Genomic DNA, 22,671 nt, shown 5'->3' with positions numbered 1-22,671 from the left:
CGCATTGCTAAAACTGTGCATCCAACACTTTTTGTAAAAGTCAGCCAAGACTCATGCAGCAGCGTTACGATCACTGCAACACCTTCTATTGCTTTGCAGTAAGTGCTGGGATAGTGCCCAAGATCCAGCTCCCTTGTGCCCTACACCCCAGCATCCCAGTGAAAGAAAATCTCAGATACCAGGCAAGAGAGGAAGAGAAGCACAGAAATTGGAAGTGACCTGGCTGGTATTATACAGCAGACTGCAAGGCCAGGGATAGAACCCAGATCTCCTGACTTTGAGACCAAAGTCCTGCTATGAACCATGTTGTCACTTTCAACTTTTCTTCAGGCAAATAAATAATTTAACATTTCTATAACATTAAAAATTGACACAAAACAAAGGGCTGTAATACTACAATTGAAAAACCTTAGCCCTTTTTTCTTATCGCATGCATGAGGGACAGATATTATTATTTCTTGCTTAAGTAGAGGAAGATGTACACCTTTTTATACAGTCAGCTTTTAAAAGCCTTATAATTTAATGACTTAATGGCGTTTAAAAAAAATGGTTGAAGTTCTTCCTCAGGGTACATGGGAAGTTCCCACCTTAACTTCTACTGCAAGTTAGTTGGAGACAGTTTTCAAGGTTGTAAGAAAATCCTTTATATTGCTATTACTACAGCTACAGCTTAGGAACAGGAAAAAAAAAAAAAAAGAAAACACCCCAATAAAAATGGAAGAACATCACCCAGTTTTGTTTTGTAAGTAAGATCCATTTTTGTCTTTGGGAAATTATCATCTGCAATTTCTGAGGTGGTCTGGTATTTTGTCAGACAGACCAACATCTTGTGATTTTCTTTTTCTTGCTCATTTTCAGTGGAATATCACTGTGGATGCAATGCTTGTGGTTAGAAGGTTACGGTGCCAGTTTTGTAACAAAGTATGTTGGAAAACAACATCCCAAAAGCTGTAAAGCGAAAGCAGCTCAGTCAGGTAGATGCTGGTCATTAGCTAAGAGGTCACTGGTAACACCACAGTCCACTGTGCCCAAACTAGCACACTGTGAAGAATGAGCTCCCTGCTCCCTTAGACTGCTCCTTTTTCCAGATAATTCAGACTCCCCATTAGGGCTGGAGCTTCTCTCTCCTCCTTGCCTGCAGCTGTAATTCACAGGCAAAACAACAAGAACACAGTCCAACCAGATGAGCTAATCAAAAGGCCCTTAAAAACTGATGAGAAATATCCATGTGTCTGAATTTGGAAGCTTCAGATTAAAACCAGCTTAATTTTAATATAATAAACTCTGGTTTCTGTAGATCTGATTTAAGAGGACTCACCTGCTTCCCAATTGTCTTGTACTACCATTGAGTACTTAACTAATGATTTATTGAGTAAATCGGAGAGGAGCAGGCAGGTTATTCTCCAGTCACAGACTATATACATACATGACTACAATTGCTAGTGCATGCACTGCTATAAATCAAAAGGGACAAGATTAAGTATATCACAGGTCAGACTTCCACTGGGAAGGGAAAGGGGACAATCACTGGGCAAGTGATAGGGGAATTGGGAGGGATAAAGATTTTAGAGATACATGGAGCTTGTTCCAGAGCTCCCAATGCTTGCATGCAATTTTATGTCACAGCCTGACATTTAGGGAAGGTGGGGAGGGGAAGAAATAAAAACCACAACCAAATCAAAGCCAAGAGAGGAACAAATGAAGTCACATGGACCAGAGGTCATCTGGGTTTAGTAAAGCTCCTTGCCTCAGATGAACTGGTAAAGTTTTTTTTGGAATACTGTTTAGAAGAGGGACAGCACAGAAACATCAATGAAACCCGTTCCTTTGTAAGAAATAAGTTCCACACTGGATTTTTCTCCAAGAAAATATTATTCCTGGAATAACCAGACTGCATGTGAGCAATCTGGAGGCATTTTTCATTCATCCAAGGACTGCAAATAGTTAAACAGCAGAATGGACATAATTCTAACTGAAATGAAAAAGGAGGGCTACACAGGTGTGTAACTGCACCACATGCTGAGGGAATACACTTTTTCCTGGCTGGTGTTAAAGAAAAGGTGAGACAGGCACTAAGGCACCCTTCTTTCTCTGCCTGTTTCCCCAAGTGCAAGCCTACTGAGTCTCAGTCTTGTCATCTCACAAAAGGGGTCAGACATAGAAAAGTGAAGTGGTTTTCTTGGGCTAAATAGTGAGTAAGAGATCAAAGCAGGAACAGGATCTGGCCCAAGTGCCTCTAGCTTTCACAATACTTTCATGCCAGCCTATGTTCAGGTTTCAGCTCTGGCCGATCATTGAGCTAATGAGGTTGGATACTAGCCAAAGCAACAGATTTATCGTGCGACAGGGAAAAATATGTTTGCATATGTTGGCTTCAGGGAATTAACCATTAGTTCAGACTTCCTATCCTTAACGCTTTCCCATTTCTGATGCTGTTCCTCTTCAAACAAGGCTTTCAGAAATACACAAGGATTACTGTAACTTCAGGTTTAAGAGATACTACACCAGCAGTAAGTCACTTCTCTTCAGAAGGTGAAATATACAAAACAGAAGAACAGCAGAATTTTCTTTTTATCCTTAATTGATAGGCCTTTAAAAGATGCATCTAAATAAATCTGAAGTTGCAGTTCCATAGCGATGATTTTTCTCGTAATTTTAAACAGGGAAAGAGGAACAAAAGCAAGTGACTCAGGCTGGCCTGGAAATGCAATGAAAAGCTGACAAAGCAACGCAGTCAATCATGCAGCCAGTATGTTTCACGGGCTGTTAGTGGTAGTCAGTGTTATACTTCACACATTACAGAACTTTAGATATTATACCGGTATCTTGCCAGCAGCAAGATCTTCCATATGCAAACCCTACTGCTTCCACACTGCAGGGATCATTTGTAGCTGGGCTTCCCAGACTTTAATATAAGGAGTCTGGCTATACATGGTTCAGATTAGCAGAGAAGCCTCCAGCACACCACAGAAAACTTCTAACACATCTGGACCTCACTGTAGCTTCTGCCATTAAGAAGCAATTAGACATGTCATTTCAAGCATCCCTCCATGATCATCACAGGTTCTGAAGAGTCTCTCTGCATTTGCAAGGAGACAAAGTCAGCATTTTCCTTTCTAGAGGATGGCATGGCGGGGAGGTTCAGGAACAAGTAATATTTAAAGAATACTTTTTACTGTATTCCAGTACTCAGAAGCAAAAACTGCCTGCTCAGCCGGTGAAACACACCTCCAGCATATGAGAACAAGTCCACGTGCAAGACACGTGTAAGGCCAGCATGAAATTTGCAGCTTTATTGCTGGTCCACGTGAGATCATACCCTTGGCTGGCTGCTCTTCCCCTTTCAAACTATCCCCTTGAACTTCCCCAGCTGTCACCTGTGCTGTGCATCTACCTAATAGTGCAGCTGCCTGGCTCCGTCCTCCGAAACTGCGGCTAAAGGAACTGTGCCTACTTGCATAGGAGGCTGGGCGGCTGGGCAGCCAGGGTAGGAAAAACGCTGGGATTTCCGAGTGCAGGAGCTCTTCTGCCACAAACGCCACCTCAAACCATTTCCTTTGGAAGGCGGAGAAGTCATCCATAGCAGCTGTGTGCCACATAGCAGGCTGCTGCATGCCCACTGAACAAAAAGCAAGGGGAAGGACAGATCGCAGTGAGAAACAAGTGCTCAAGACCAAGACAGACACGTAGTTCTTTCTGAAAAAGGGGACGGGGGCGGGGGGGGAAGCTTATGTTGTCTGCAATTCCCTTTTTTTTTTTTAAAAAAAACACCACACCAAAAAGGCTCAGTTTCTTTAACTCTCTTTAGAGCAGTGTGCATTTCTGCTGCAGCACCCATAAGAATCAAGTACAGCTAGTGATTATGCAAAGGGATAATGAGGAAAATCTTGTAATAACACAATGCTGACCTCGGTCTGGTTCTTTGTCCACAACCATCTTGTAAAAATAAAAGCCATAAATAAAAGTTCGTAAAGCTTCTCCAGATGCGTGGACAATAAGCTGCTCTTCTAGCATTTTCTGAACAAAAAAAGAGAACAGAGCAAACACGATAAAAAAGGAGAAGTCACTCTTCCAGTTACATAAAAAGGTTGCTAGAAAACATTAGGAAATAATTTTCTTTTTCTTGACATCTTTTTGTCCAGATATGTGCCTAATGAGAATATCAGCAATGTTATCTCTTGATATTCAGTAAATGTAGCAAGTCCTTATCTCCCTGAGAAATTGTGTTTGACCTTTCCGCAGCTGTCTGCCTTCCTCCCTTACCCTGCTCTGGTTTTAGAGATGGATTTATAGGAAGGTAAGAAGATGGAAATATTCTAGGTTCTCTGTTAATTGATATGGGATCTCAGCAGAGGAATGAACTCCAAAACATTTCCAACCTTCTGCCTCTGACAGAGTTCGATAAGGAAGAAAAAAGATTCATGAACACAAGCAGTGTATCTTACATAAAGTGTGTATGCTTCAGCATCCATAAAAAAGAGGTCATAAGCTGTTTTTATTACAACTTCATTAACTAATTATCAGAAGAAAAACCAAAACTAAAACCAAAACCAAATTACACTGTAGTGCCTCATAATTCTAACACAATGGAAAGTTCTTGGTAAGTAGTGGCTAACTGGAGGTTATAGACAGAACTGTCATCATATATAAGTAGAAAAAATAGTACATATTATTACTGAAGAGTATGTTGCTGTTTTGTGATACGGAATCCAAAAAATGTCATCTTTACCTCATATATTCCGTTGAACACTGTTTTCAACCCCTATCAATTAGAGGATTTTAATAAGAAAACGAAATCATTGCTATGCTTTCCTCTACAATTCTACTTTCTTCACAGAGTGAGGTATTTCTGGCTCTCCATATACCCCTTGATAGTTCTCTTACCTGCATTATGTCAATTGCCATGGCTTGGGTTTGCACACCTTCCACATTATTCACCAGCCAGTGTACAACTTCTGCACTGATGAAACAGTACGGAGAGAGGCCCTTCTGTTCAGAGAGCAGCTGGATCCCTGTGCTGAATCACAGCAAGTCACACATGTTAACATGGACTGATTGATAGTTCTTTTAAGTTACAAAGAGAAAAATCACTGCTGGAAAAAAAAAGGGGGATAAAGATATAGGACAAGAAACGCACAATGCCCCTAGAGTGACATATCGTTAGCTTCTGATAACAAGATGAAGAGCTGACATTGACAGCACTTTACTGTCTTACTAAGAATTCTTGCTTTGACAAGATTCTGGGATTCTAATAATTGAAGTCTCTGCAGCAATACTCGTACCTCAATTTCTATAAAATTGCTTGTTGGAGAGATTGGAACTGAATAAGAAAAGGAAGCTTAAAACTCTTCCGCAGCTGACATGGGGCTCTCCTTTGACTGACTCCATGCCTCATGTCCTCTTACAAAACATCTAGACAGATGTTAAGCATATTCATATTAAAAACTTACGTGGGGTGTTTCATGGCTTCGAGAATCTCTATCAAGGTGGAGGAGGAAGTCAGAGTGCTTGTTGAACACTGCTGAGAGCTGGGAAGTAAGCAGAAGCATATTAAAAAATCAAGGAAGCTGCCAGATTTGTCCAAATATGTACATTTAAGAAAAATGCTCTTTCTTCTCTTCCCAACGACTTTGCCACATTTATTGCCTTTTTCATCTCAAGAAGTACAACTAAAAGCATCAGACCTGTATTTTCCCCCTGAGATCGTCAAGTCATTGCTATATTGACCCAATACACACTATATTACATACAGCTGTACTCAGGAGCAATTGAGAGCAAACATTTTGAGGGTGGCTTTTTTTTTTTTTACTGTAATATACAACCGCAGGAAACAGGTGCTAATACAGTTTATTTTTAATGTTGCTTCCTCCCCGGTGTCTCGCCTCCAGGTTAGAACCTCTTGGATTTCATCAACCTACTCGATCCAATTAGACCTGCAGGGCTCCCCTTTGCTAAAATAGACAGAAGACAGATGTCAATTCAAAGCCTGGTTTTCTGCTAACAGATTTCAGAAATGGAAATTCTTCGTTCTTCATTTCTTGAAGAATTAAGCTCTTTTTGTGGGTGGGGAAATCAGGCCTTGTGTTCATTTAATTCTGGAAAACTGGGTTGCAAGGCTTATTTTACTACCACACTTTCTGCATGTGGAAATGCTGCAATAAGGTCTTGTGACAAATGCCTTCTGTGCTGACAGACACAGCACATCTTGTTCTCAGGTTCCTGTTTAAGTGCCCATTCCTTGACACCAGAAAGGGGAATGTAACTGAACAGAACTGCAGTATAGCACTGCTGTGCTTTTCTTACCTGCCCTCTGCAGCACCAGCTGTGGTGTATCCTTGGTCTGCAACACTCTGGGAACTTCCCAAGGTCTGCATGTTGCCCCTATCAGGTAACTGCCCCGTGTTTATCAATGTGTTGCCATCTGAGGTTGCAGGAACTGATTGATCTATAGAGACCTGCAAGGAGTAAACACAGCAACATCTTTATGAAATTTATGATGTAATCCATTTCCCATTTTCTCCCCTCCCCGCATCATCTGTACCTCAGCTCAAGTTAGTTAGCAACAAGCAATACTGTAAAGCAAGCACAAGCATACACAGAAAGGATAAATACAGTCTTACTTTTGTCATCACTACAGAGCTACTGACAAACACGAAATTCAGACCCCAGTAAAGATGAGGATCACCAGCCCAGCAACAACTGTCTTGAGAGAACTACTGGCAAACCAGCAACAGCAGTCCAAATCTGACATATTCAACTTGAGTGAATAACTGTGATTATAAACATGCGATGGACAGAACAGGAAACTTAAGCACTACAGGAAAGTAGTAAGCAGTTAGAAAAACTAGTTTCAACTCTAACTCTCAGACAAAAATATGCAAATCTATCACATGGAATTCAAGTTTCATAACGCACAAAATCAGCTCATCTTCCTTCCTTTCTTAGGGTAGTATGAGGAGGCTGGTTGGCACCCACCCACACCTATGTCACTAAGACAACAAGAACACTCTCCTCCCGCAGCAACACTTGCACTATTGCAACAGTAGACTGAATAGTTCACAAAATCAACACAAAATCATTTCAGAAAGAATATGAATGCTGAAAGATTCAGCAAAGTACAGGCTGTAATTGCCATCTGCCATTAACACGTATGGTTTAGGAAAGGCATATTATATAAAAGCTAGAGAGGTGGGGGAGAGGAACAGGAACAGCAGACTAACTCAGTAACTCAAGCTAGTGTAAATATGAGGGCTGATCTTCCATGATGAATCCACAGTACATGCACAGCTAAAATCACAAAGCTGGTAGTTTGGCTGAGGTCCGATAGCCAGACCAGAGTCCTTTATTTATACCATTTCTCACATCCCAAAGATGTCTCACTCTGCAATGGCAGATATGCCTTTTTGGGTAGCCAACCGGCAGATGCTCCAGCACGGAATCTACAGTCCCCACAGCCAGCTAAATCCACCCTCCCTCCTCAGAGCTCACTTCAACCAGCAGTATTTTCTATGGACACACTGTGTTATTACTAACTCCTAACTGCTGTTAAGCGTACAAACAACTTCTGTCACGATGACTCTTCTAAACCAAGATGACACCAATATTTTCAGCCCTCAGTTGTTTAAGAATCTAAGGACACAATTTGACTTGGATCTCCCCAGAGCTACCTGTCAGTCAAATACCACAGAAGAAATTTAGCCAAGAACGAGATGAGTAAGCTGTTGCCATTTTGTTTAGCAAGGGAAGATGGAAAATAAGTACTTACTGAAAAAACAAAAAGAGAGGCTTCAGTAGTTGACAAGACAGTACTGCAAAGGACAGTAAGGCAGGGCACATGAACATCCAAAGCACATCACAAACATTGAATGGTGGAAGGAAATAGTTGCATCCACCACCACCAGCCACTTTGTCCTGCTAATGCTGCGCATCTCCCTCTCAATGAGCAGATCTGGAAACTAAGACAGGTTCCCCACGTAGCAAGCTCAGGACAACAAATGCTCTCCATCACCTCAGTCCAAAAGTCAGAGATTACAAGATCCCATTCAAAACTAACCTGTGAGTAGAAGGTTGAAGCTGTACGTGGGCTGCGAACAAAATCCATAAAGAAGGCCCCATCCTGAAGGCATCAGAGGAAGTAGGCCCATTAATGGCAACAGCAACAGGAACAAGGAATTGAAGAAAAGCAAATACAAGGTTGTGCAAGTATGAAATGACCACAAAGAGAAAGTATGAGGAGAACGCAAATCCCAAACAGACCCAGAACGTCAGATGCAGCAGAATGCAGAGCATCAGGAGTTACTGACACACGTACCCTTACTTTCTCTCTCTGTAACATGACATTGCTCTTCCTTAGCACAGATGCTTTTCCAAAGTTTTGAAAACCACACTGATCAGAAGCAAACTGAAAGTACAGCCTCCCCTCCACACTTCACAGGAGAAAGGCTTGAGCTCTAAAGAACGTGGGTTTCCATCCCAAATGCAAAGCTCAATAGTGATACAGAAACCTGTAGAACTACATGTGTCATGATAAATATCCAAAGAAGGACAGCTTTTTTTCTAGTCTGTCAGTCATTCAAATGATAAAGAGGGAGAGGCAAAGAAGCTCTTTTCAGGAAGCACATTCTTCCTCTCAAATGCAAGTCTGGTATGGTGCAAAGGAAAGGGAAGAAAAATTCATCACAAAGATCTTTCCAACATTGTGTTTAATACTTCATGCAAAATTAAACAGATACTGCCTGTGCTATGTTCCCTGCCTACTTGCAAATCCTGGATGAATTTATCCCTGGCTGCTATTCAAAGATATGTCAAGATTCTCTTATCACATAAGATAATGCAGTGGAACTCAACTAGATTTTCATTCCCTATTTGTAATTCTTTATTCTGTTCCCTAGGCAAAATGTTTTGTCTAGCCTGCAGTTAAGATGATGCTTATGCTGGTAAGTACATATAAAACATTTTCTGGAAAGAATCAATGCCAGGGTTATATGGCTGGCAACTTATGCAGTGCAGAAACACAGCCAAGCACCAGGGCAAAGACTTCGTGAACAGATTATGCATCAGGCTAACTCACTGTGTTAAAATCATACTGTATTGCCCAGTAACTGGCTGAAGTGACTTGTCAATTCTACTCTGAAACAGAGTAAAGGTGGAGCCAGTGGCTCAGTTTTGTTTTGGAATAACTCCAGCACTGAATAGCATCCTAGAAAAGCACTTGCTCCCTTGGCTGCTGACAGAGCACACAGCTGTGATAATTTGTCAGTACTTTGGCTGCAAGTCTCCGGTCAGCCAATAGACATACCCATGCTGGTGAGCCCTAAAGGGGTTGTGTTGTCCTGGAAATGCGAGGCACACACTTGCTGATATTTCCAAGTGAGCACAAAGCTGCCCGATAAGGCTACCTGTCCACCGGCACCTTTCCAACAAGCGTGAGCCATCAATTTGGAGATCCCAATTGCTTCTCTCCCAGTCCTTATGAGTAAATACTTATAGGAGTGTTTACCATTGCAGTGTGAAAGGCTTTCAATTGATAACACACTCTTCCAGATTCTCCAGGTAACCCTCCAGAGAGGCTTTCCAATATAGTTACTTTTAAAATTACACAAGATGGCATTTGCTTATTAGCATTTGCTGATAGCACAAAATCAGCTACTTTGTTTCCAACACAATAGTGTCCCATTGCTAAGGAAGCCAATTTTGCCTTCTTCCCACTGCCACGCAGAACAACTGGACACAATATTCTTGTGTCCTATGCAAAATTTTCACCAGTTTTACTGATAGAAAGAGATATTTACAATTTCTGTATTTAAAGAGGGAAGTTTGATGACGTTGATTTTCCAAAATGGCAGAAGAGGAGAATGCAAAGCCTGAATTATGATCTGAAAGTTTGCAAACATGCCTCAAGTCAATTTCTGCACCTACTTTTTCCAAGCCTAGCATGACCTGCTCCAGAATCTCATCTGTGTTTTGGAAACACTCTCATTCTACGAATAGCTGCCTATTACTAAGATGATTGCAGTTACTCTATCACTTCAACTAGCAATATCCAGGTCTCCAGAATAACACAGTTGTCCCTGGTGGTGGCAGAAAAGGGTGGATGTCAAAAGACTAGATGCTAAGAGAAAAATACTGAAAGAGATGGTTAAGTTGATAGCGGGGAATCTTAGAACTTTTTCTTTGGCACATTTCAACTGTTGAACCCAAATACAGGTCACGCTTAAGTGTTGTATCTTTGTTCAGTTCCTTGTTACTTCTGCTGAAAGACCGTCATGCCAGAATACAGAAAAATAATCAAATATTTCTGGTTGGACTTGGAGATGGAGTTTCTGCTCTCCTGGCACTCACAAGACAATTGACAGGAAGGTTGAGGGATAGCACAGTCTTTTCTTTAAATGTCTGAAGAGAGCTCCAGGAAGACAGTTTTCTCCAGCCTGGAGCCCAGCCAGTGAAGGAATGACATCTAAATCACTACTCAGGAACACATCCTCTCCTCTAAGCAGATGCGAGTAACTGGAGTTCATGCTGTTAAAATTCCACTGAAGCTTCACACAGTCACGGTCTAGAGCTTGATTTTGCTCTTAAAGACAGCCTTCATATAGATGCAGGCAGCACTGTACTACTAAATCTAAAAATCAAACCCTGACTAAAATGAAATGTCCTAATTAACAAATACCACTTAAATTAGCAAAACACACTGAGATAGCATCCCAGGGATTCCATGTTATTGTCACAGTGTTAAAGAATTGAAGCATGGTTGTGCCCCAACCTCTTCCTATGCCCTTGCACACAGAGGCTTAAGGGCATCCCTGGTACAGGACCAGTCCTTGCTGGATTAGAGAATAAGATGTGGTATGATGTAGCCATGTGCTTGGAGAAATCACCTTCTATTATTTGAGAAATTCTTACGTAAAAATAGTAGCTAAAGAAAGATCAGAAAGTCTTTACCTTACGAGGGCTGTCCATATAGGTGGGTGTGATGGCAATGCTCCCACTCTCCGAAGGCTGCCCAGAGCTCTTCCCAGAAAGCATTGCTGCTTGCTGCTCCCCCAGTGTCCTAAAACAAAAGGAAGGAATCTAGAGTTTGTTCAAACATGCTCTGTGTCAGCTTCCGCCTGAAGGCAACTGTTGCAGAGGGCTACTACCGTATTTTCAGACATTTGCCTTCCCACACTCTGAACCACAGAGTCAATCCAATGTTCTTTTTACCCCACATAAAAAACATGGACTCTTGAACTTACTCAGTTTTATTATGCATGTGTAATACTACCTTATCATTAAAAAATATTAAAATCTCTTATGTATTTAACAGCAACAACGTTTTAAATTGTGTTTACAATATATCTGGTATTAGTACTCTGAGCTTCTTTGAACAATTCTAGATCAATACTGAAAAAAATCTCAGAAGTTTCACAGGTATTTTAATAGATGTTATCAGTGCAAACAAGTTATTTTCTTTAGGCTATATTTGTTGCCCAGTGTTTATACTGAGACCACTCAATTGGTGTAATGTACTTGTGTACACTTACGTCCCAGTTAAGCTCTTCTTATGTGGATACAACTGTACTGGCAAGTCACAAATAGATGACAAATCTGATGTGTAATGGACTGAGATGCTATTTAAAAAGATGCTCCTTCTAAATTACTGGACATTCACTTCTCTAGTCTCCATGTTCCCTTCTAGTCTTTGGTATTCGTTCTATTAATGGAAACAGAATACAAGGAAGTCACTGGAAAAGCCCAGTATTTCCCCAGCCCTGCCACAAGGATACTAAAGAAGCAGGATCACACATCCCTTTTTTCGAGGCAAAGCTCCCCAAATCTACATTAGCCAGCGCAGGTGGAATACGTAGGAAGGATGTTCCAGTGCTCTTCACAAAGCCTAGTTGTAGAGACTCACTTCTGACTGGCTTCCATCTGCAGCAGAGCTGAGAGTGCTGAGGTTCCTTTCTTCCCAATGGGAGGCCCAGACTGCTCCAGAGAGTGGGTGGGAATTGGACCAGCAATCTGCAAGCCTTTCATGGCAGACCCTTTCTAACAAAGGAAAAACGAAAGCACAGACTTAATCAAGATAGGCTTATCTAGTAAGCAAGAACACAACACCTCACATCAACAGGGCTTTATTAGGCACACTGTAAAAAGGGAGTTAAACCATAGGTACACAAGAAATGGAACAGCCTAGTGACAGCCTTGTGTGGATGCTATTCTGAAAATAAAATGGATGTTATTTTGGAAAAGATGGATTTGCTCTGAAACAAATTACCCCATTCAGTGTGTGAACTGGAAGAGAATTTGATACACACTAACCAGTTTCTCATCACCCTCTTGAAACTACTGTTCACCAGGAATTCACCCACATGGTTATCTTTTCACAATCCTTTTTCTAAGTCTGCAGCACACAGCCAACCCAGTTAGAAGTTACCAGCCTAACTACCTCACAGATCCCTTTTTATCAATTACCTGCATCACAAGGTGCAGTAATGTGTCCAGGCTAACCATATCTACAGCACAAAGCAATGCACATTTGCAAAGAGGTGGCATCGGGCTTGTGGTAAGAGAAGACCAGTTGAGGAAAAAATAGAGCACCAACAGGCTAAGGCTACGCTATGCGGAAGAGCTTGGCTTCTCATGGAGTGAGCTAACTGTTCTGATTCTGGTTCCAGCCACAGCAGCATGGGATACCCATTCCAGGTAAATTTAATTAGTTCAAGAATAGCAAGGTGTTAACAAGGCCATACTATTTGAAATCTGAAATAGTCCGTCGGTCAGCACTGTGCTTTATGTATGGATTACCCACACATACACACACATATACCCCCCCAACTTGCTTGGGATTGTCTCAGGGTCTCTCTGCTAATGCTTCATTAGATGGTTCAGATAAAACTCAAACTCAGCTTCTCACCCAACTAAAAGCTGACTCACTCGAATCATTCGATCAGACCGATGGCGTCGACGAATGCGGTTCAAACCCTCCACAAAGCGAATGAATCCATCCAGGAGCTGCCACTCCTCCTCATCAGAACGGGGCTTGTCACCGTACACATCGCAGTGCACCTCTCCTTCCATAATGCGCTTTGTGGCACTGATGCAGGCAGGCAGAAGCAGAAAGCGGGTCCTCCAAAATTTCAGTGATTCAATAAGGCTGAAGAAACATGGAAGACAGGACAGAGTTCAGCACAGTTTCCTATGAAGGATTTTACAGTAAGTAAAATACAGATCTATCTGCTGTAAATTTCAGTGTGTATAGTGACAATCTCATTCTGCTCTCCCTGAGTGAGAAAGAGCAGATATGCAAAGGAATGGGCAGCAATATGAATATCACTGGGAAGGATTAAAACATTAATATGCAGAAGAGAAAACAAGGCTATCTTCAGAGTAATTGTATCATAGAGATATATTTTCTTTTCTGTAAGAGATAGGTTACAAAGGTTTTTTCTCTAAAAATAAGCAAAGAAAAAGGAATTTTAAAGGTACACATTAGAGTAGGAGGCATTTTGATTGAGACCAGAGTAGAAACAAAGATAAAGACAGACGGGTTTTGTTGAGAGAAGATATCAAAAAGGCTACTGATACTGGTGGAGATATTCCACATTGCTAATAAGAAGCCCTGCTCCACATAGCTTAGCAGTAGGACTACAGTGAAGCTAAGCCTAGGACTCAAGCAAGCCTCCAACAGATTCAAACTAAATGGAAGTTTTGAGTCAGATCCAGAAATAAGTAAGAAGCCAAGAAAAGCATCTGTGTGGTACAAAATGCCATCATATTTCTTTGCATTTGTAGCAGAGGAAAAAAAAGAAATAGTTCATGCTGAATTTTGTGATCAAGACTTTGTATCAAAGATCAGATAATGCAACAGCAACACAGAGTAAGATTCCTTCAAGGCAACAGCTGCTAGCACCATACAAAAGAAAGTGGGCCAGTTACTCTCCCTGGAGTACTGAGCATTTGTGGGTTGAACTTATTGAAGAAATTTTAGGTCAAAAAGGAAAAGAGGCAATTAGGACACAGAACAGTCTGGATGGAAAAGGAGATATCACCTGAAATCCTCAGAGCCAGCAGAGCAGATATACTGATCCAAGTAATTCCACTTGTACTCTTCTAGTCTCTCATGGGAAAATTCTACCCAGCAAGAGACAAATTCAGAGTCAGAGTGTGAGGGGCACAAGCTGTAAGTGTAGTTTATCTGAGCAGATTCATATGGATACCTAGAAGAGAAAACACAAACATTAATCTCAGCATCATCAATAGCAGTGCTTCTCTTTCTTCTCCTAAAGAGAAAGAAGGTTCTACAGTACAGTCTTTCAAGCAAGTACAGGCAGCTGGAAAAGCATGTTCATCTGAACACTGATAGCAAAGTACTCAACCAGAGAGATACTCACTTTGGCAGGTATCGAGTCACCGTAATTATTTTGTCTTTTAATGTTACTTTGTGGAAAGTACGGCCCATACTCAGCCAGTACTGATCTTCTTCCTCAGGTCGATTTCTTGATACAAGACCTAATTGTAAAAAGCAAAACACACCCCCTTTCACCGTACTGCAATAGTCAGAACTTTGTCAACAAACTGTACCTATAGAAAGAGACTCCAGAATCAGGCTTCTGAACTCAAAACAAACTAAAAGCCATCTTTCAGGCCACCTTTTTAAGGAACATATGCACAATGAGCCTTTTGTTCTCCTAGTTAAGATTTGCTAGTATCACAACCAAAGACGAAGGACATTCACAATACATACACTACCAATACAGACCTTCTCTAGTCAGGACAACTAGAGAACAGACAATATGAAGTGTTGAGAAATTGGTGGGTATGATGGTAAAGCTGGGCTCCGCTTTCGCTTCCTCTCTGTGCTGCATTCCTGTAACTAACCACTTAAGCTCAGCACTTTACCAAAGGAGCCTTGCTGCTCATTCCCAAACCAGTGAATAACCACCATATGCTATTCATGTGTATTCCCTGCTCTATGAACACTATATCACGCTGACTTGTCTAGAGAATATCCAGGAAAAAAGTGAGAAGTCAAACAGTAAGTCAGATTCTCTCAAAGGAATATGATACCCTCTTAACCCACTCCAGTCCTCTGGGGTTTAACTCGGTTTAGCTGACTCATGGTTTCAGGACAATGAAGGTTTACCTGTCTACCTGGGACCTTCACAGCTATTTTAGAGTTAGGAAACTGCTTCTAGATACACACATTTGGGAGCTTTGGGTCTGTCTTTTTCTAGAGATGTGCCTGCCCTGCAGTCACCATGTGAATTGTGTTTAAGATGTATTCACTCAAACGGCACTCAAGCCATATTTCATTTGGGTTCACCATCATGAATATAAGGCCAGTTTCTTATTACAGTTCAAAAATCCTGCACCTGTCACTTCATGGTGCAGCTGAGTTGTTTGTGCTGACCCAGATCAGGCTCTCTCCCAGCAAAGACTTTCATTATAACAACAACAACAAAAAAGAAAAAAAAAAAAAAGAACAGAAGGCTTCAATGAGCATCTATGACCAATTCATAAGAGGTTACTGGGATTGGCAGAAGGAGAGAAAGACAAAAGACTGAATTGTCAATACGAAGTCACTCACCTCGACTGTAAAGGGGACTGCTGCTGAGTGGGGGTGGCACAGTTGTGGCTGGTTTCTGTGGTTTGGATTGCACAATAATTTGATAGCCTTGCATGAGACGCTGACAAATAAACTCTTCAAACACCTGTTGGGCTGTCATCTGCACTCCTTCCTCATCTCTCCTGAACACAAAGGTTAAGGAGACTAGAATAAGGAAGCTGACCACACACCTATTCTTAGCTCTGTGTTTCCTAATTGAGGATTTATGCCTGCACTGGGCTCTGTGCAAGTGGAGCCCTCTGCCTGTGAAAACCAACCTGCAGGAACAGGAGAGAAAAATGGGTACCTTCCTATTTTAAACAGGTGATGATTAGCTGTCTGGCAATACTTGTTAATTCCTTTGAAAGCAGTTTTGCAACTAGTAACAAATTGGCTTACAACAGTTGTTTAACTCCCAACAAATTCACCAATGAACACTTTTACAGCATTTTGCAGAGAATCTCAGTGCAGTTTGTAAATGTTCAGCAGAGCTCAGAACTGCAAGTGTGCAGGCAATGCTCCACCCTCTCCCACAGCGGGAAGTCTAAAGCAGAGACAGATTACACAAGACACATCACTATGGCATCTTATACAACTACTTCTGCTCTGAACTTTGCCTTCCTGCTAGAAAGGGACATTTGACATTTCTTTTAGGTGTTTCTTCATTAATTCTGCTATTTCCTATGTATTTCAATCGCCCTGACTAATATTTTTGTTTTGTTCCGAAAAAGCAGCAACATAAACAGGTCTTTCTGACGTCTTACAAGTTGTGGAAAGTTTGAATAATGTTTAAGAAGATGAGACAGCTTCAGAAAAAAACCAACCCAACCCTATTAAAGGATAGTTACCAGAGACCTCCAAGACAAGCAGAGAAGTTCTATTTATCCCACTAATACTATTTTCCACCAAGATTCTTTAAACTAAATATCCCTGAAAGTGACGATAAGCATCTTAAACACTATGCGTACACATGCATTTGCTCAATTAGTGTTTCCAAAATACTTGCTAGAAAATAGATTAACAAAGATGATAGCTTGAGTTTGATTTTTTTTGATTGAAACACAACAGAATAAAAAAAGTGTAAAATTTTGTACGCAAACAATTTCAAACATAAAATCTACAGAACACAATACTGTCAGATGTTAATATCAGAAAAGGTGCAAAGTTACCACTAAAAAGAGAAAAATCTAAGTATTCTGCTGCTAACTATGTTAACAATTCATCTTTCTCTTGTACAGTCTCCAAAGTGTTCCTCTTCCATCAACTGCGCCTTAAGCACTTTGATTCAATGCAAGTTACTTTACAGAGAAGGTGCTGGCCAAACCTGTCAATGTCAGCTTCTGGGAGGAGATCATAGCAACCCTCAGTGTAATCGTTCTGCAGACTCTGACGGTCGGGGAAGTAGTCCGTGGTAAGAGGGAGACATGCCGGAGTAGTGAGAGATTTCCAGTCCACTCCAACTGTACAACAGAAGCCTGGCACTACGGGGGGAGCAGACAGCGTCAGAACTGCCTCGTTGTATCATTGGGGGGGCAGACAATGGGGGCATATATGGTCACCCATGAAAAAACAGGGTGCAGAGGAAGATGAAAGAAATGTGTGAAGAGGAAAGTTAGAAAGAATGAGGGACAAAAACAGAGTTGGCATAAAGTCAACAGGGACAAAAAGGGGGTGGAATGGGAAGGGAAAAGGAAAGTAGGACGGGAAGAAGGGAGGGAGAGAAAGAGACAGAGTTTGTTAAACAATGCAGTGCACATGCTAATTCAATCCCATCATGCAAATGGCATTCAAAGTTAATACATTTAATTTTCTGTTGATTGAAAGCTAGAGCTGACATAGCCACCGCTCTTCCAAAATTACAGCAAGTCAGGTGCAGTTACTCATTATTAATAAAATAGATCAACATTCCAAGTCTGAACAAGAAAATCAGACCAGCTTTGCATCCTAGACAACTGCAGAAGGAGCTGGGGATGAGGAGAGAAAGAATGACAGACCAGTCTCTTTCTGGATAGTACAACAGCAGAAAAGGGAGTATTTCTACAGTTATAAAAACAGAAGACAGATCCAGAGGGGTGGGAAGACCAGAAAAATAGTAACTTGGAAAGTAATCCTTCCCCACACCCTTTCCTAGAGTTATGTTGCAGTTTTGAGATTACAGAGATCTAAAACTAGACATTAAAAAGAAAAAGATAACTAAATTATATCAAATCATCAGTTCACTACTGCACTACATTCTAACCTGCCTCAAGCGATCTGTATCAAGGCATTTGGCCAATTACTAATTCTTAACTTCTTGTCATAGAGATCTTACAGACAGAAAGTTATTTTACTATAAAAATGTTAACATTAATGGCAGGAACACTGCACATGAAAGTAATACAGGACAGACCGCTATAAAGAAAATGTTTTCTTAAGCAGTTACACACTTGTTTCTGTATTAGATGAAGACAGATATTTCTCAGTAAACAGTACCAAATTCAGAAACTGACTGTACTACTTCTGCTTCCATTAGCTGGTGACAAGCAAACTTTTCATATTGAGAGGCAGATAAGAGTTCAGCAGCTTTAGTTTTTTGCATAATAGTGTCTAGTAAGGAAAGAATTTCAGATATAATACAACCACCAGTTTCACGTATTCTTAAGAGATATAGAACTGCAACCACAGTGAGACACACAGTACAGGGAGATCCTGCAAATTACTGTAGGGCAGAATAAACTACTGCCAAAAGCCAGGTAGGCTCCTCAGTTTCTTGCTTACCACCTCCTGATGCCTCTATACATGTACATGTCCTTTCCCTCCCTGTATTCCCACCTACACAAACTCTTTTCCAAACCTTTCTCCTGCTTACTTGGATCCGGAGAGTTAGAGACAGCATCTTCCAAGGAATCCTTGTTCTGAGTTTTGAGGTTCATCCCTACAAGAAAGAAATATATATTTTATTTTAAGCAATTATGCACTTCACTTTCATTTCACATAAAAATAAATTAAAAGCATGCAAACATTTTAAGAATATGGCATTCCTCTCCTTGGAAAGAACTCAGGGTTCTGCACAGCAGAAAAAGACACAAAGCCAACTAATAAGGAAAAAAAAGACATCTTGGATGAAATTCGAACATCTCAGTAGAAGTGTTCAGTAGTTAAAAAACAAGCAAAACCAACCTCCCCAAAATGGTGAAACACATCTTGAAACGTAGATGCCATAAAAAAGCAAATAATAAAAAAAGAAGAGTCACCTGTAATCATTTAGCTTGCTAATCTCAAGGTCTCAGAAGCTAAGTACTTTTAAATATATTCAGTACCCAAAACCAGAATCTTTTTTATTGGTTTTCTCATTTTATGAACAAGGGATAAGTTAAGAGGAAGAATTTCATAAAATACGGGAGCAGCAAGAAAGTCAATTATAACAGACTTTCACCTGGTGGGAAAAGAGAACCCACATATAAGATTCTAATTATCTAACACTCTAAAGAGTTTAAGTAATTTATGAAAATCACGATACAGATTTACTCCAATTCCAACATTTTTAGGCGTAAACTACCAGTACACATGGCACTTCTCTGCCAGGGGGCGGAGAGGAAACAAAACAAACAGTTATCTTCTTGATTCAGCAAACTACCTTTTCATTCCTTGCCAGGCTAAAAATTTGAGAAGTATTAATTAAACCTTCAGTGCCCTAAATAGGTCTAATATATTAATTACAGACTGTTTAAACCTACATGTTCTGAAAAGGCAGCAACCTCCATTATGTTTCAACCTGTAAGATATACCTTGGTCCATACTTCACTAAGAAAGAATAGTTAGAAAGTTTTTATTCATTGTGAAAGGAGGTAAAATGATAGCTATTGAAGAGATGCTCAGTTTTTGAGCAACATTGTTTATACTAACCTAAATAAAGACTAACAAGGGACTTAAGACTAATGAAAATTTATATTTAAGTTTTGATTAGGACTTAAGACACTATGATTTTTCTCACTGTCAAATGGATTCGTTCTAAGTATCTGGAAAACAGATACTAAAACTACAGCTCAGTGAACTCTAAGACAACATGATACTATAGCACCCCTTGACCAGTTCTTCCTAGTCCCCATTTCACATGTCTGCTGTATTTACATCAATATTTGTGTAGTTACAGTGAAATAATCCATATAGCAAAGAAAAAACCCAGTTACTCTTCATTTGGATCAGTTCCCTGAGCTGGTTCATCATGTAGCTGTATAAACAGCTGTTGTGGCACATGAGAGGAAACAAACAGCTAAGGAGACAAGAAAAATTGCTGGTTTAAAAGGCAATTATCAAAATACAAATTTTAGGAAGCCTCCAAACATTTTAAAGGAGCCATTTTTATAAAACTAGCTTATGTAGATTTATCCAGGAAATTGATATCAACGTCATAGCTGTTACTCTAAATAGCATTTACTAATAGAAAGGATGGTTATCTGCTTCCATGATGATGCCAGTAAAACAGTAGAGGAGCTGGCTCAAATTGGCATTCATCTTTCACCAATTCCGTTGATGCCATCTGCCATCTAGTTAGGGAATTGCAACAAGATTTATTTGCTCTGAACTATCATCTACCATCTGCAGGACAATAGAGACAATATACTGAATGTCAGTGTCAATAGATTGGGTAATTTTTCACTGTGAAGCCCATGTTGCAGCAAAACATACTGTGGACAGCAGAGGAGAACCAGACTCACTGAGAAATCATATTTTTGGAAATAAAAAAACCCAACTATTTCATTTCATAGGTGACTCAAACCATAAGGGAGAAACATAAGTCAAATCACTGAGTCACAATGTGGCAGCTACAGATGGCTGAGAGTGTTTAGTCAGTGAATGTGCTCATAACGACTTTCACAAAGACAGACAGATTAACTTCCACCACATACATGATATATATCCAATCTACAGACACAAAAGACTTCTATAAAATGCAAGCATGTTTATTGCCAGAATATGCTCTGCATCTACGTTGTGCAAGTTGTATCCAGCAGCTGAAATGCAGTTTAGCAGTTGCGAGAACAAAGTCTATCTGGAAGGCAGGGGGGGGGGGAAAGAAAAAGACTAAAGCAAGAAAATGAAATGTATTCAGATGAAACCCACAGAAGGAAACGACATAACAAAATCACTTTTAATGTGACTACGTGAACACAAGACAAGAGAGACACAAGAAAATTAAGAAATTCTGCTAACTTCTTTATGGCTCTTCAAGGCATGAGCATAGGGGAAAACATAATTGTTTTCATCCAAATGTAATTCAGAAGGGTGATTTTTTTTTTAAAATAATCTTTAAATTGGTTTTGAAAAAAGAACAGAATTCTTGAATGCTATAGTCCAAAAGATCAATTTTTTTTTCCATGTGCCTACCTAAAAAGCACATCATAAAATCAGAAGATAGGTTGTAAAAAAAAAAGAAAACAGCATGCTTAGTAGGGCATGTTGTTTCACTTACAGGATGCAAAGGAAACGTTGAGAATTTCCACTAATTCAGGTGTCTGGGTAAGGTAAGAAAGTCAGTGCTAATCTTCAACTGAAAGTACAGACATGTGTCTTCTCTCAAAAATGACAAGAAATGCTAGAAAACACTGAATCCCAGAACTTCCCACGCAAAATAAACCTGCTTTTTTACAGTTTCTCTCAAAACCTAGATACGACCAAGCTTTATTCTTTCCATCAGCTTGTATATGTAAAATACATATATTCAAACAAGTTTCTTAATCCAATGGGTGACACCTTAAGGCAACCCCAGAAAAAAAGAGTTGTGAACAATATCAGTGCATATTTAGTTATTTTTTGTGTCTGGACATCAGTGCTTTGTTATTATGGAACTAAGCAACTGCCTGAGAGCTCATCATATGTAAACAATGAGCATCTTTCCATACTAAAGTTTATAATACATACCTAGAGAAGTAGACACACATTAAACAAAAACAAAACCCAAAACAACAAACGAACCCAAAAAACTACCACACACCAAAAAGTCCAATTAAGAGCATTAACAGACCACTCAAAATTGAAAACTGGTTCTCCATTATTGATTCTTTGTACTTTGTAATGCCTGGTCTACCCACCTTCCATGACCTCTGCTCTATTACTTCGTCACTGCTAATAAGGAAGGGCTTTCTCTCCCAACTCCATGCTCTATCATTGCTTTGTTACCTGCACCATTGCTGCCAGCCAGACCATTAGAGTACTCTTCTGTTCCGCTGAAGCTCAGGAAAGAGACACTGTCACCTGGATGCCGAGAGCTGATATGTCTGGAGAAAACCAAAATAGCCTGTATTATACAAACTTTCCTCACTCATGCCATTCCTTGCTTTTAACAAGAGCTGATATAACAAATAACAAGCAATCAGCCTGCCATCTCAGCTGAGCCAGTGGTGAAACCATGCTCTTAATTATGTTTGCAGAGATGGTAACAGGCACAAAAGCAACACAGAGGCGGCTGTAACAATATTCCGTATCTGTCCATGCTGTTTGTTCTTTGCCTCTAGCAATAACCAATGCACTACCTTTGCAGGACAGTAGAGAACCAGCTACTCATATACCTCCCAGGAGAGAAATAAAACTTAGCTAGTTATTTACAGATCTGATTTCATGGTCTATAAAACCAATATTCCAGACTGAGCAAATTGCTTTGGATGAGACCACAAAGAGATCAAGAAAAAGAATTATCAAGAATGTGACACAAGAGATCGGCGTTAATGACAAGATAATTTAGCACACTAAGATGTACTTACGAAGTAATAAAAAGGCAATTTTTTTTTTTAAAGCAGAACTAGGGCACAAAGTTGGTGAGTATGATGTCATATTAAAATTATGCAACACAAAGAGATTAGAGTATTCTAAAGGACAATACAAAGTATAAGATATATATTCCCCCCTATAAAAGGGGAAAAAAAAAAAGCATGAAAAATAATTAGGCAGTACATTTTCCTGAAGGACTGGTTGAAGGTAGCAGGAAAAAAAAAAAAACCTGAAAATGAAAAAGGCAGAGGATACCCGCAGTGTCCTCACTCACCCTGGACATCCAGAAACAGTATGTAGCACACTTATAGAAATTCATGTAAGAGGAAAGAAACACA

The 22,671-nt window shown here is 40.2% G+C and overlaps 1 protein-coding gene across 20 annotated transcripts in view; it reads right to left on the bottom strand.

Moving 5' to 3' along the window:
- The window catches only part of DEPDC5 (DEP domain containing 5, GATOR1 subcomplex subunit), a 48,122-nt gene that overhangs the window by 5,802 nt on the left and 19,649 nt on the right, over positions 1-22,671 (bottom strand). For 9 of the 20 annotated variants that reach the window (XM_075167401.1, XM_075167404.1, XM_075167413.1 and 6 more), the window contains 15 exons: positions 21,746-21,843; positions 18,435-18,500; positions 16,911-17,094; positions 15,569-15,729; positions 14,373-14,490; positions 14,031-14,198; positions 12,916-13,135; positions 11,894-12,027; positions 10,942-11,050; positions 8,054-8,116; positions 6,304-6,455; positions 5,451-5,528; positions 4,885-5,017; positions 3,909-4,017; positions 3,395-3,619 (listed from right to left, as the gene is read on the bottom strand). In XM_075167401.1, the coding sequence (XP_075023502.1) occupies positions 3,395-3,619; positions 3,909-4,017; positions 4,885-5,017; positions 5,451-5,528; positions 6,304-6,455; positions 8,054-8,116; positions 10,942-11,050; positions 11,894-12,027; positions 12,916-13,135; positions 14,031-14,198; positions 14,373-14,490; positions 15,569-15,729; positions 16,911-17,094; positions 18,435-18,500; positions 21,746-21,843 (2,018 nt within the window). Of the gene's footprint in view, positions 1-758; positions 869-3,394; positions 3,620-3,908; positions 4,018-4,884; positions 5,018-5,450; positions 5,529-6,303; positions 6,456-8,053; positions 8,117-10,941; positions 11,051-11,893; positions 12,028-12,915; positions 13,136-14,030; positions 14,199-14,372; positions 14,491-15,568; positions 15,730-16,910; positions 17,095-18,434; positions 18,501-21,745; positions 21,844-22,671 lie in introns of those variants that run through there. The other 11 variants (XM_075167405.1, XM_075167406.1, XM_075167408.1 and 8 more) reach the window with 9 other exon arrangements.

This window comes from Calonectris borealis, chromosome 18, assembly GCF_964195595.1.
Source record: "Calonectris borealis chromosome 18, bCalBor7.hap1.2, whole genome shotgun sequence".
Classification (NCBI taxonomy): domain Eukaryota; kingdom Metazoa; phylum Chordata; class Aves; order Procellariiformes; family Procellariidae; genus Calonectris; species Calonectris borealis.
Note: the sequence above shows the minus strand (reverse complement) of the source record. Positions and strands in the feature narration are given on the sequence as shown.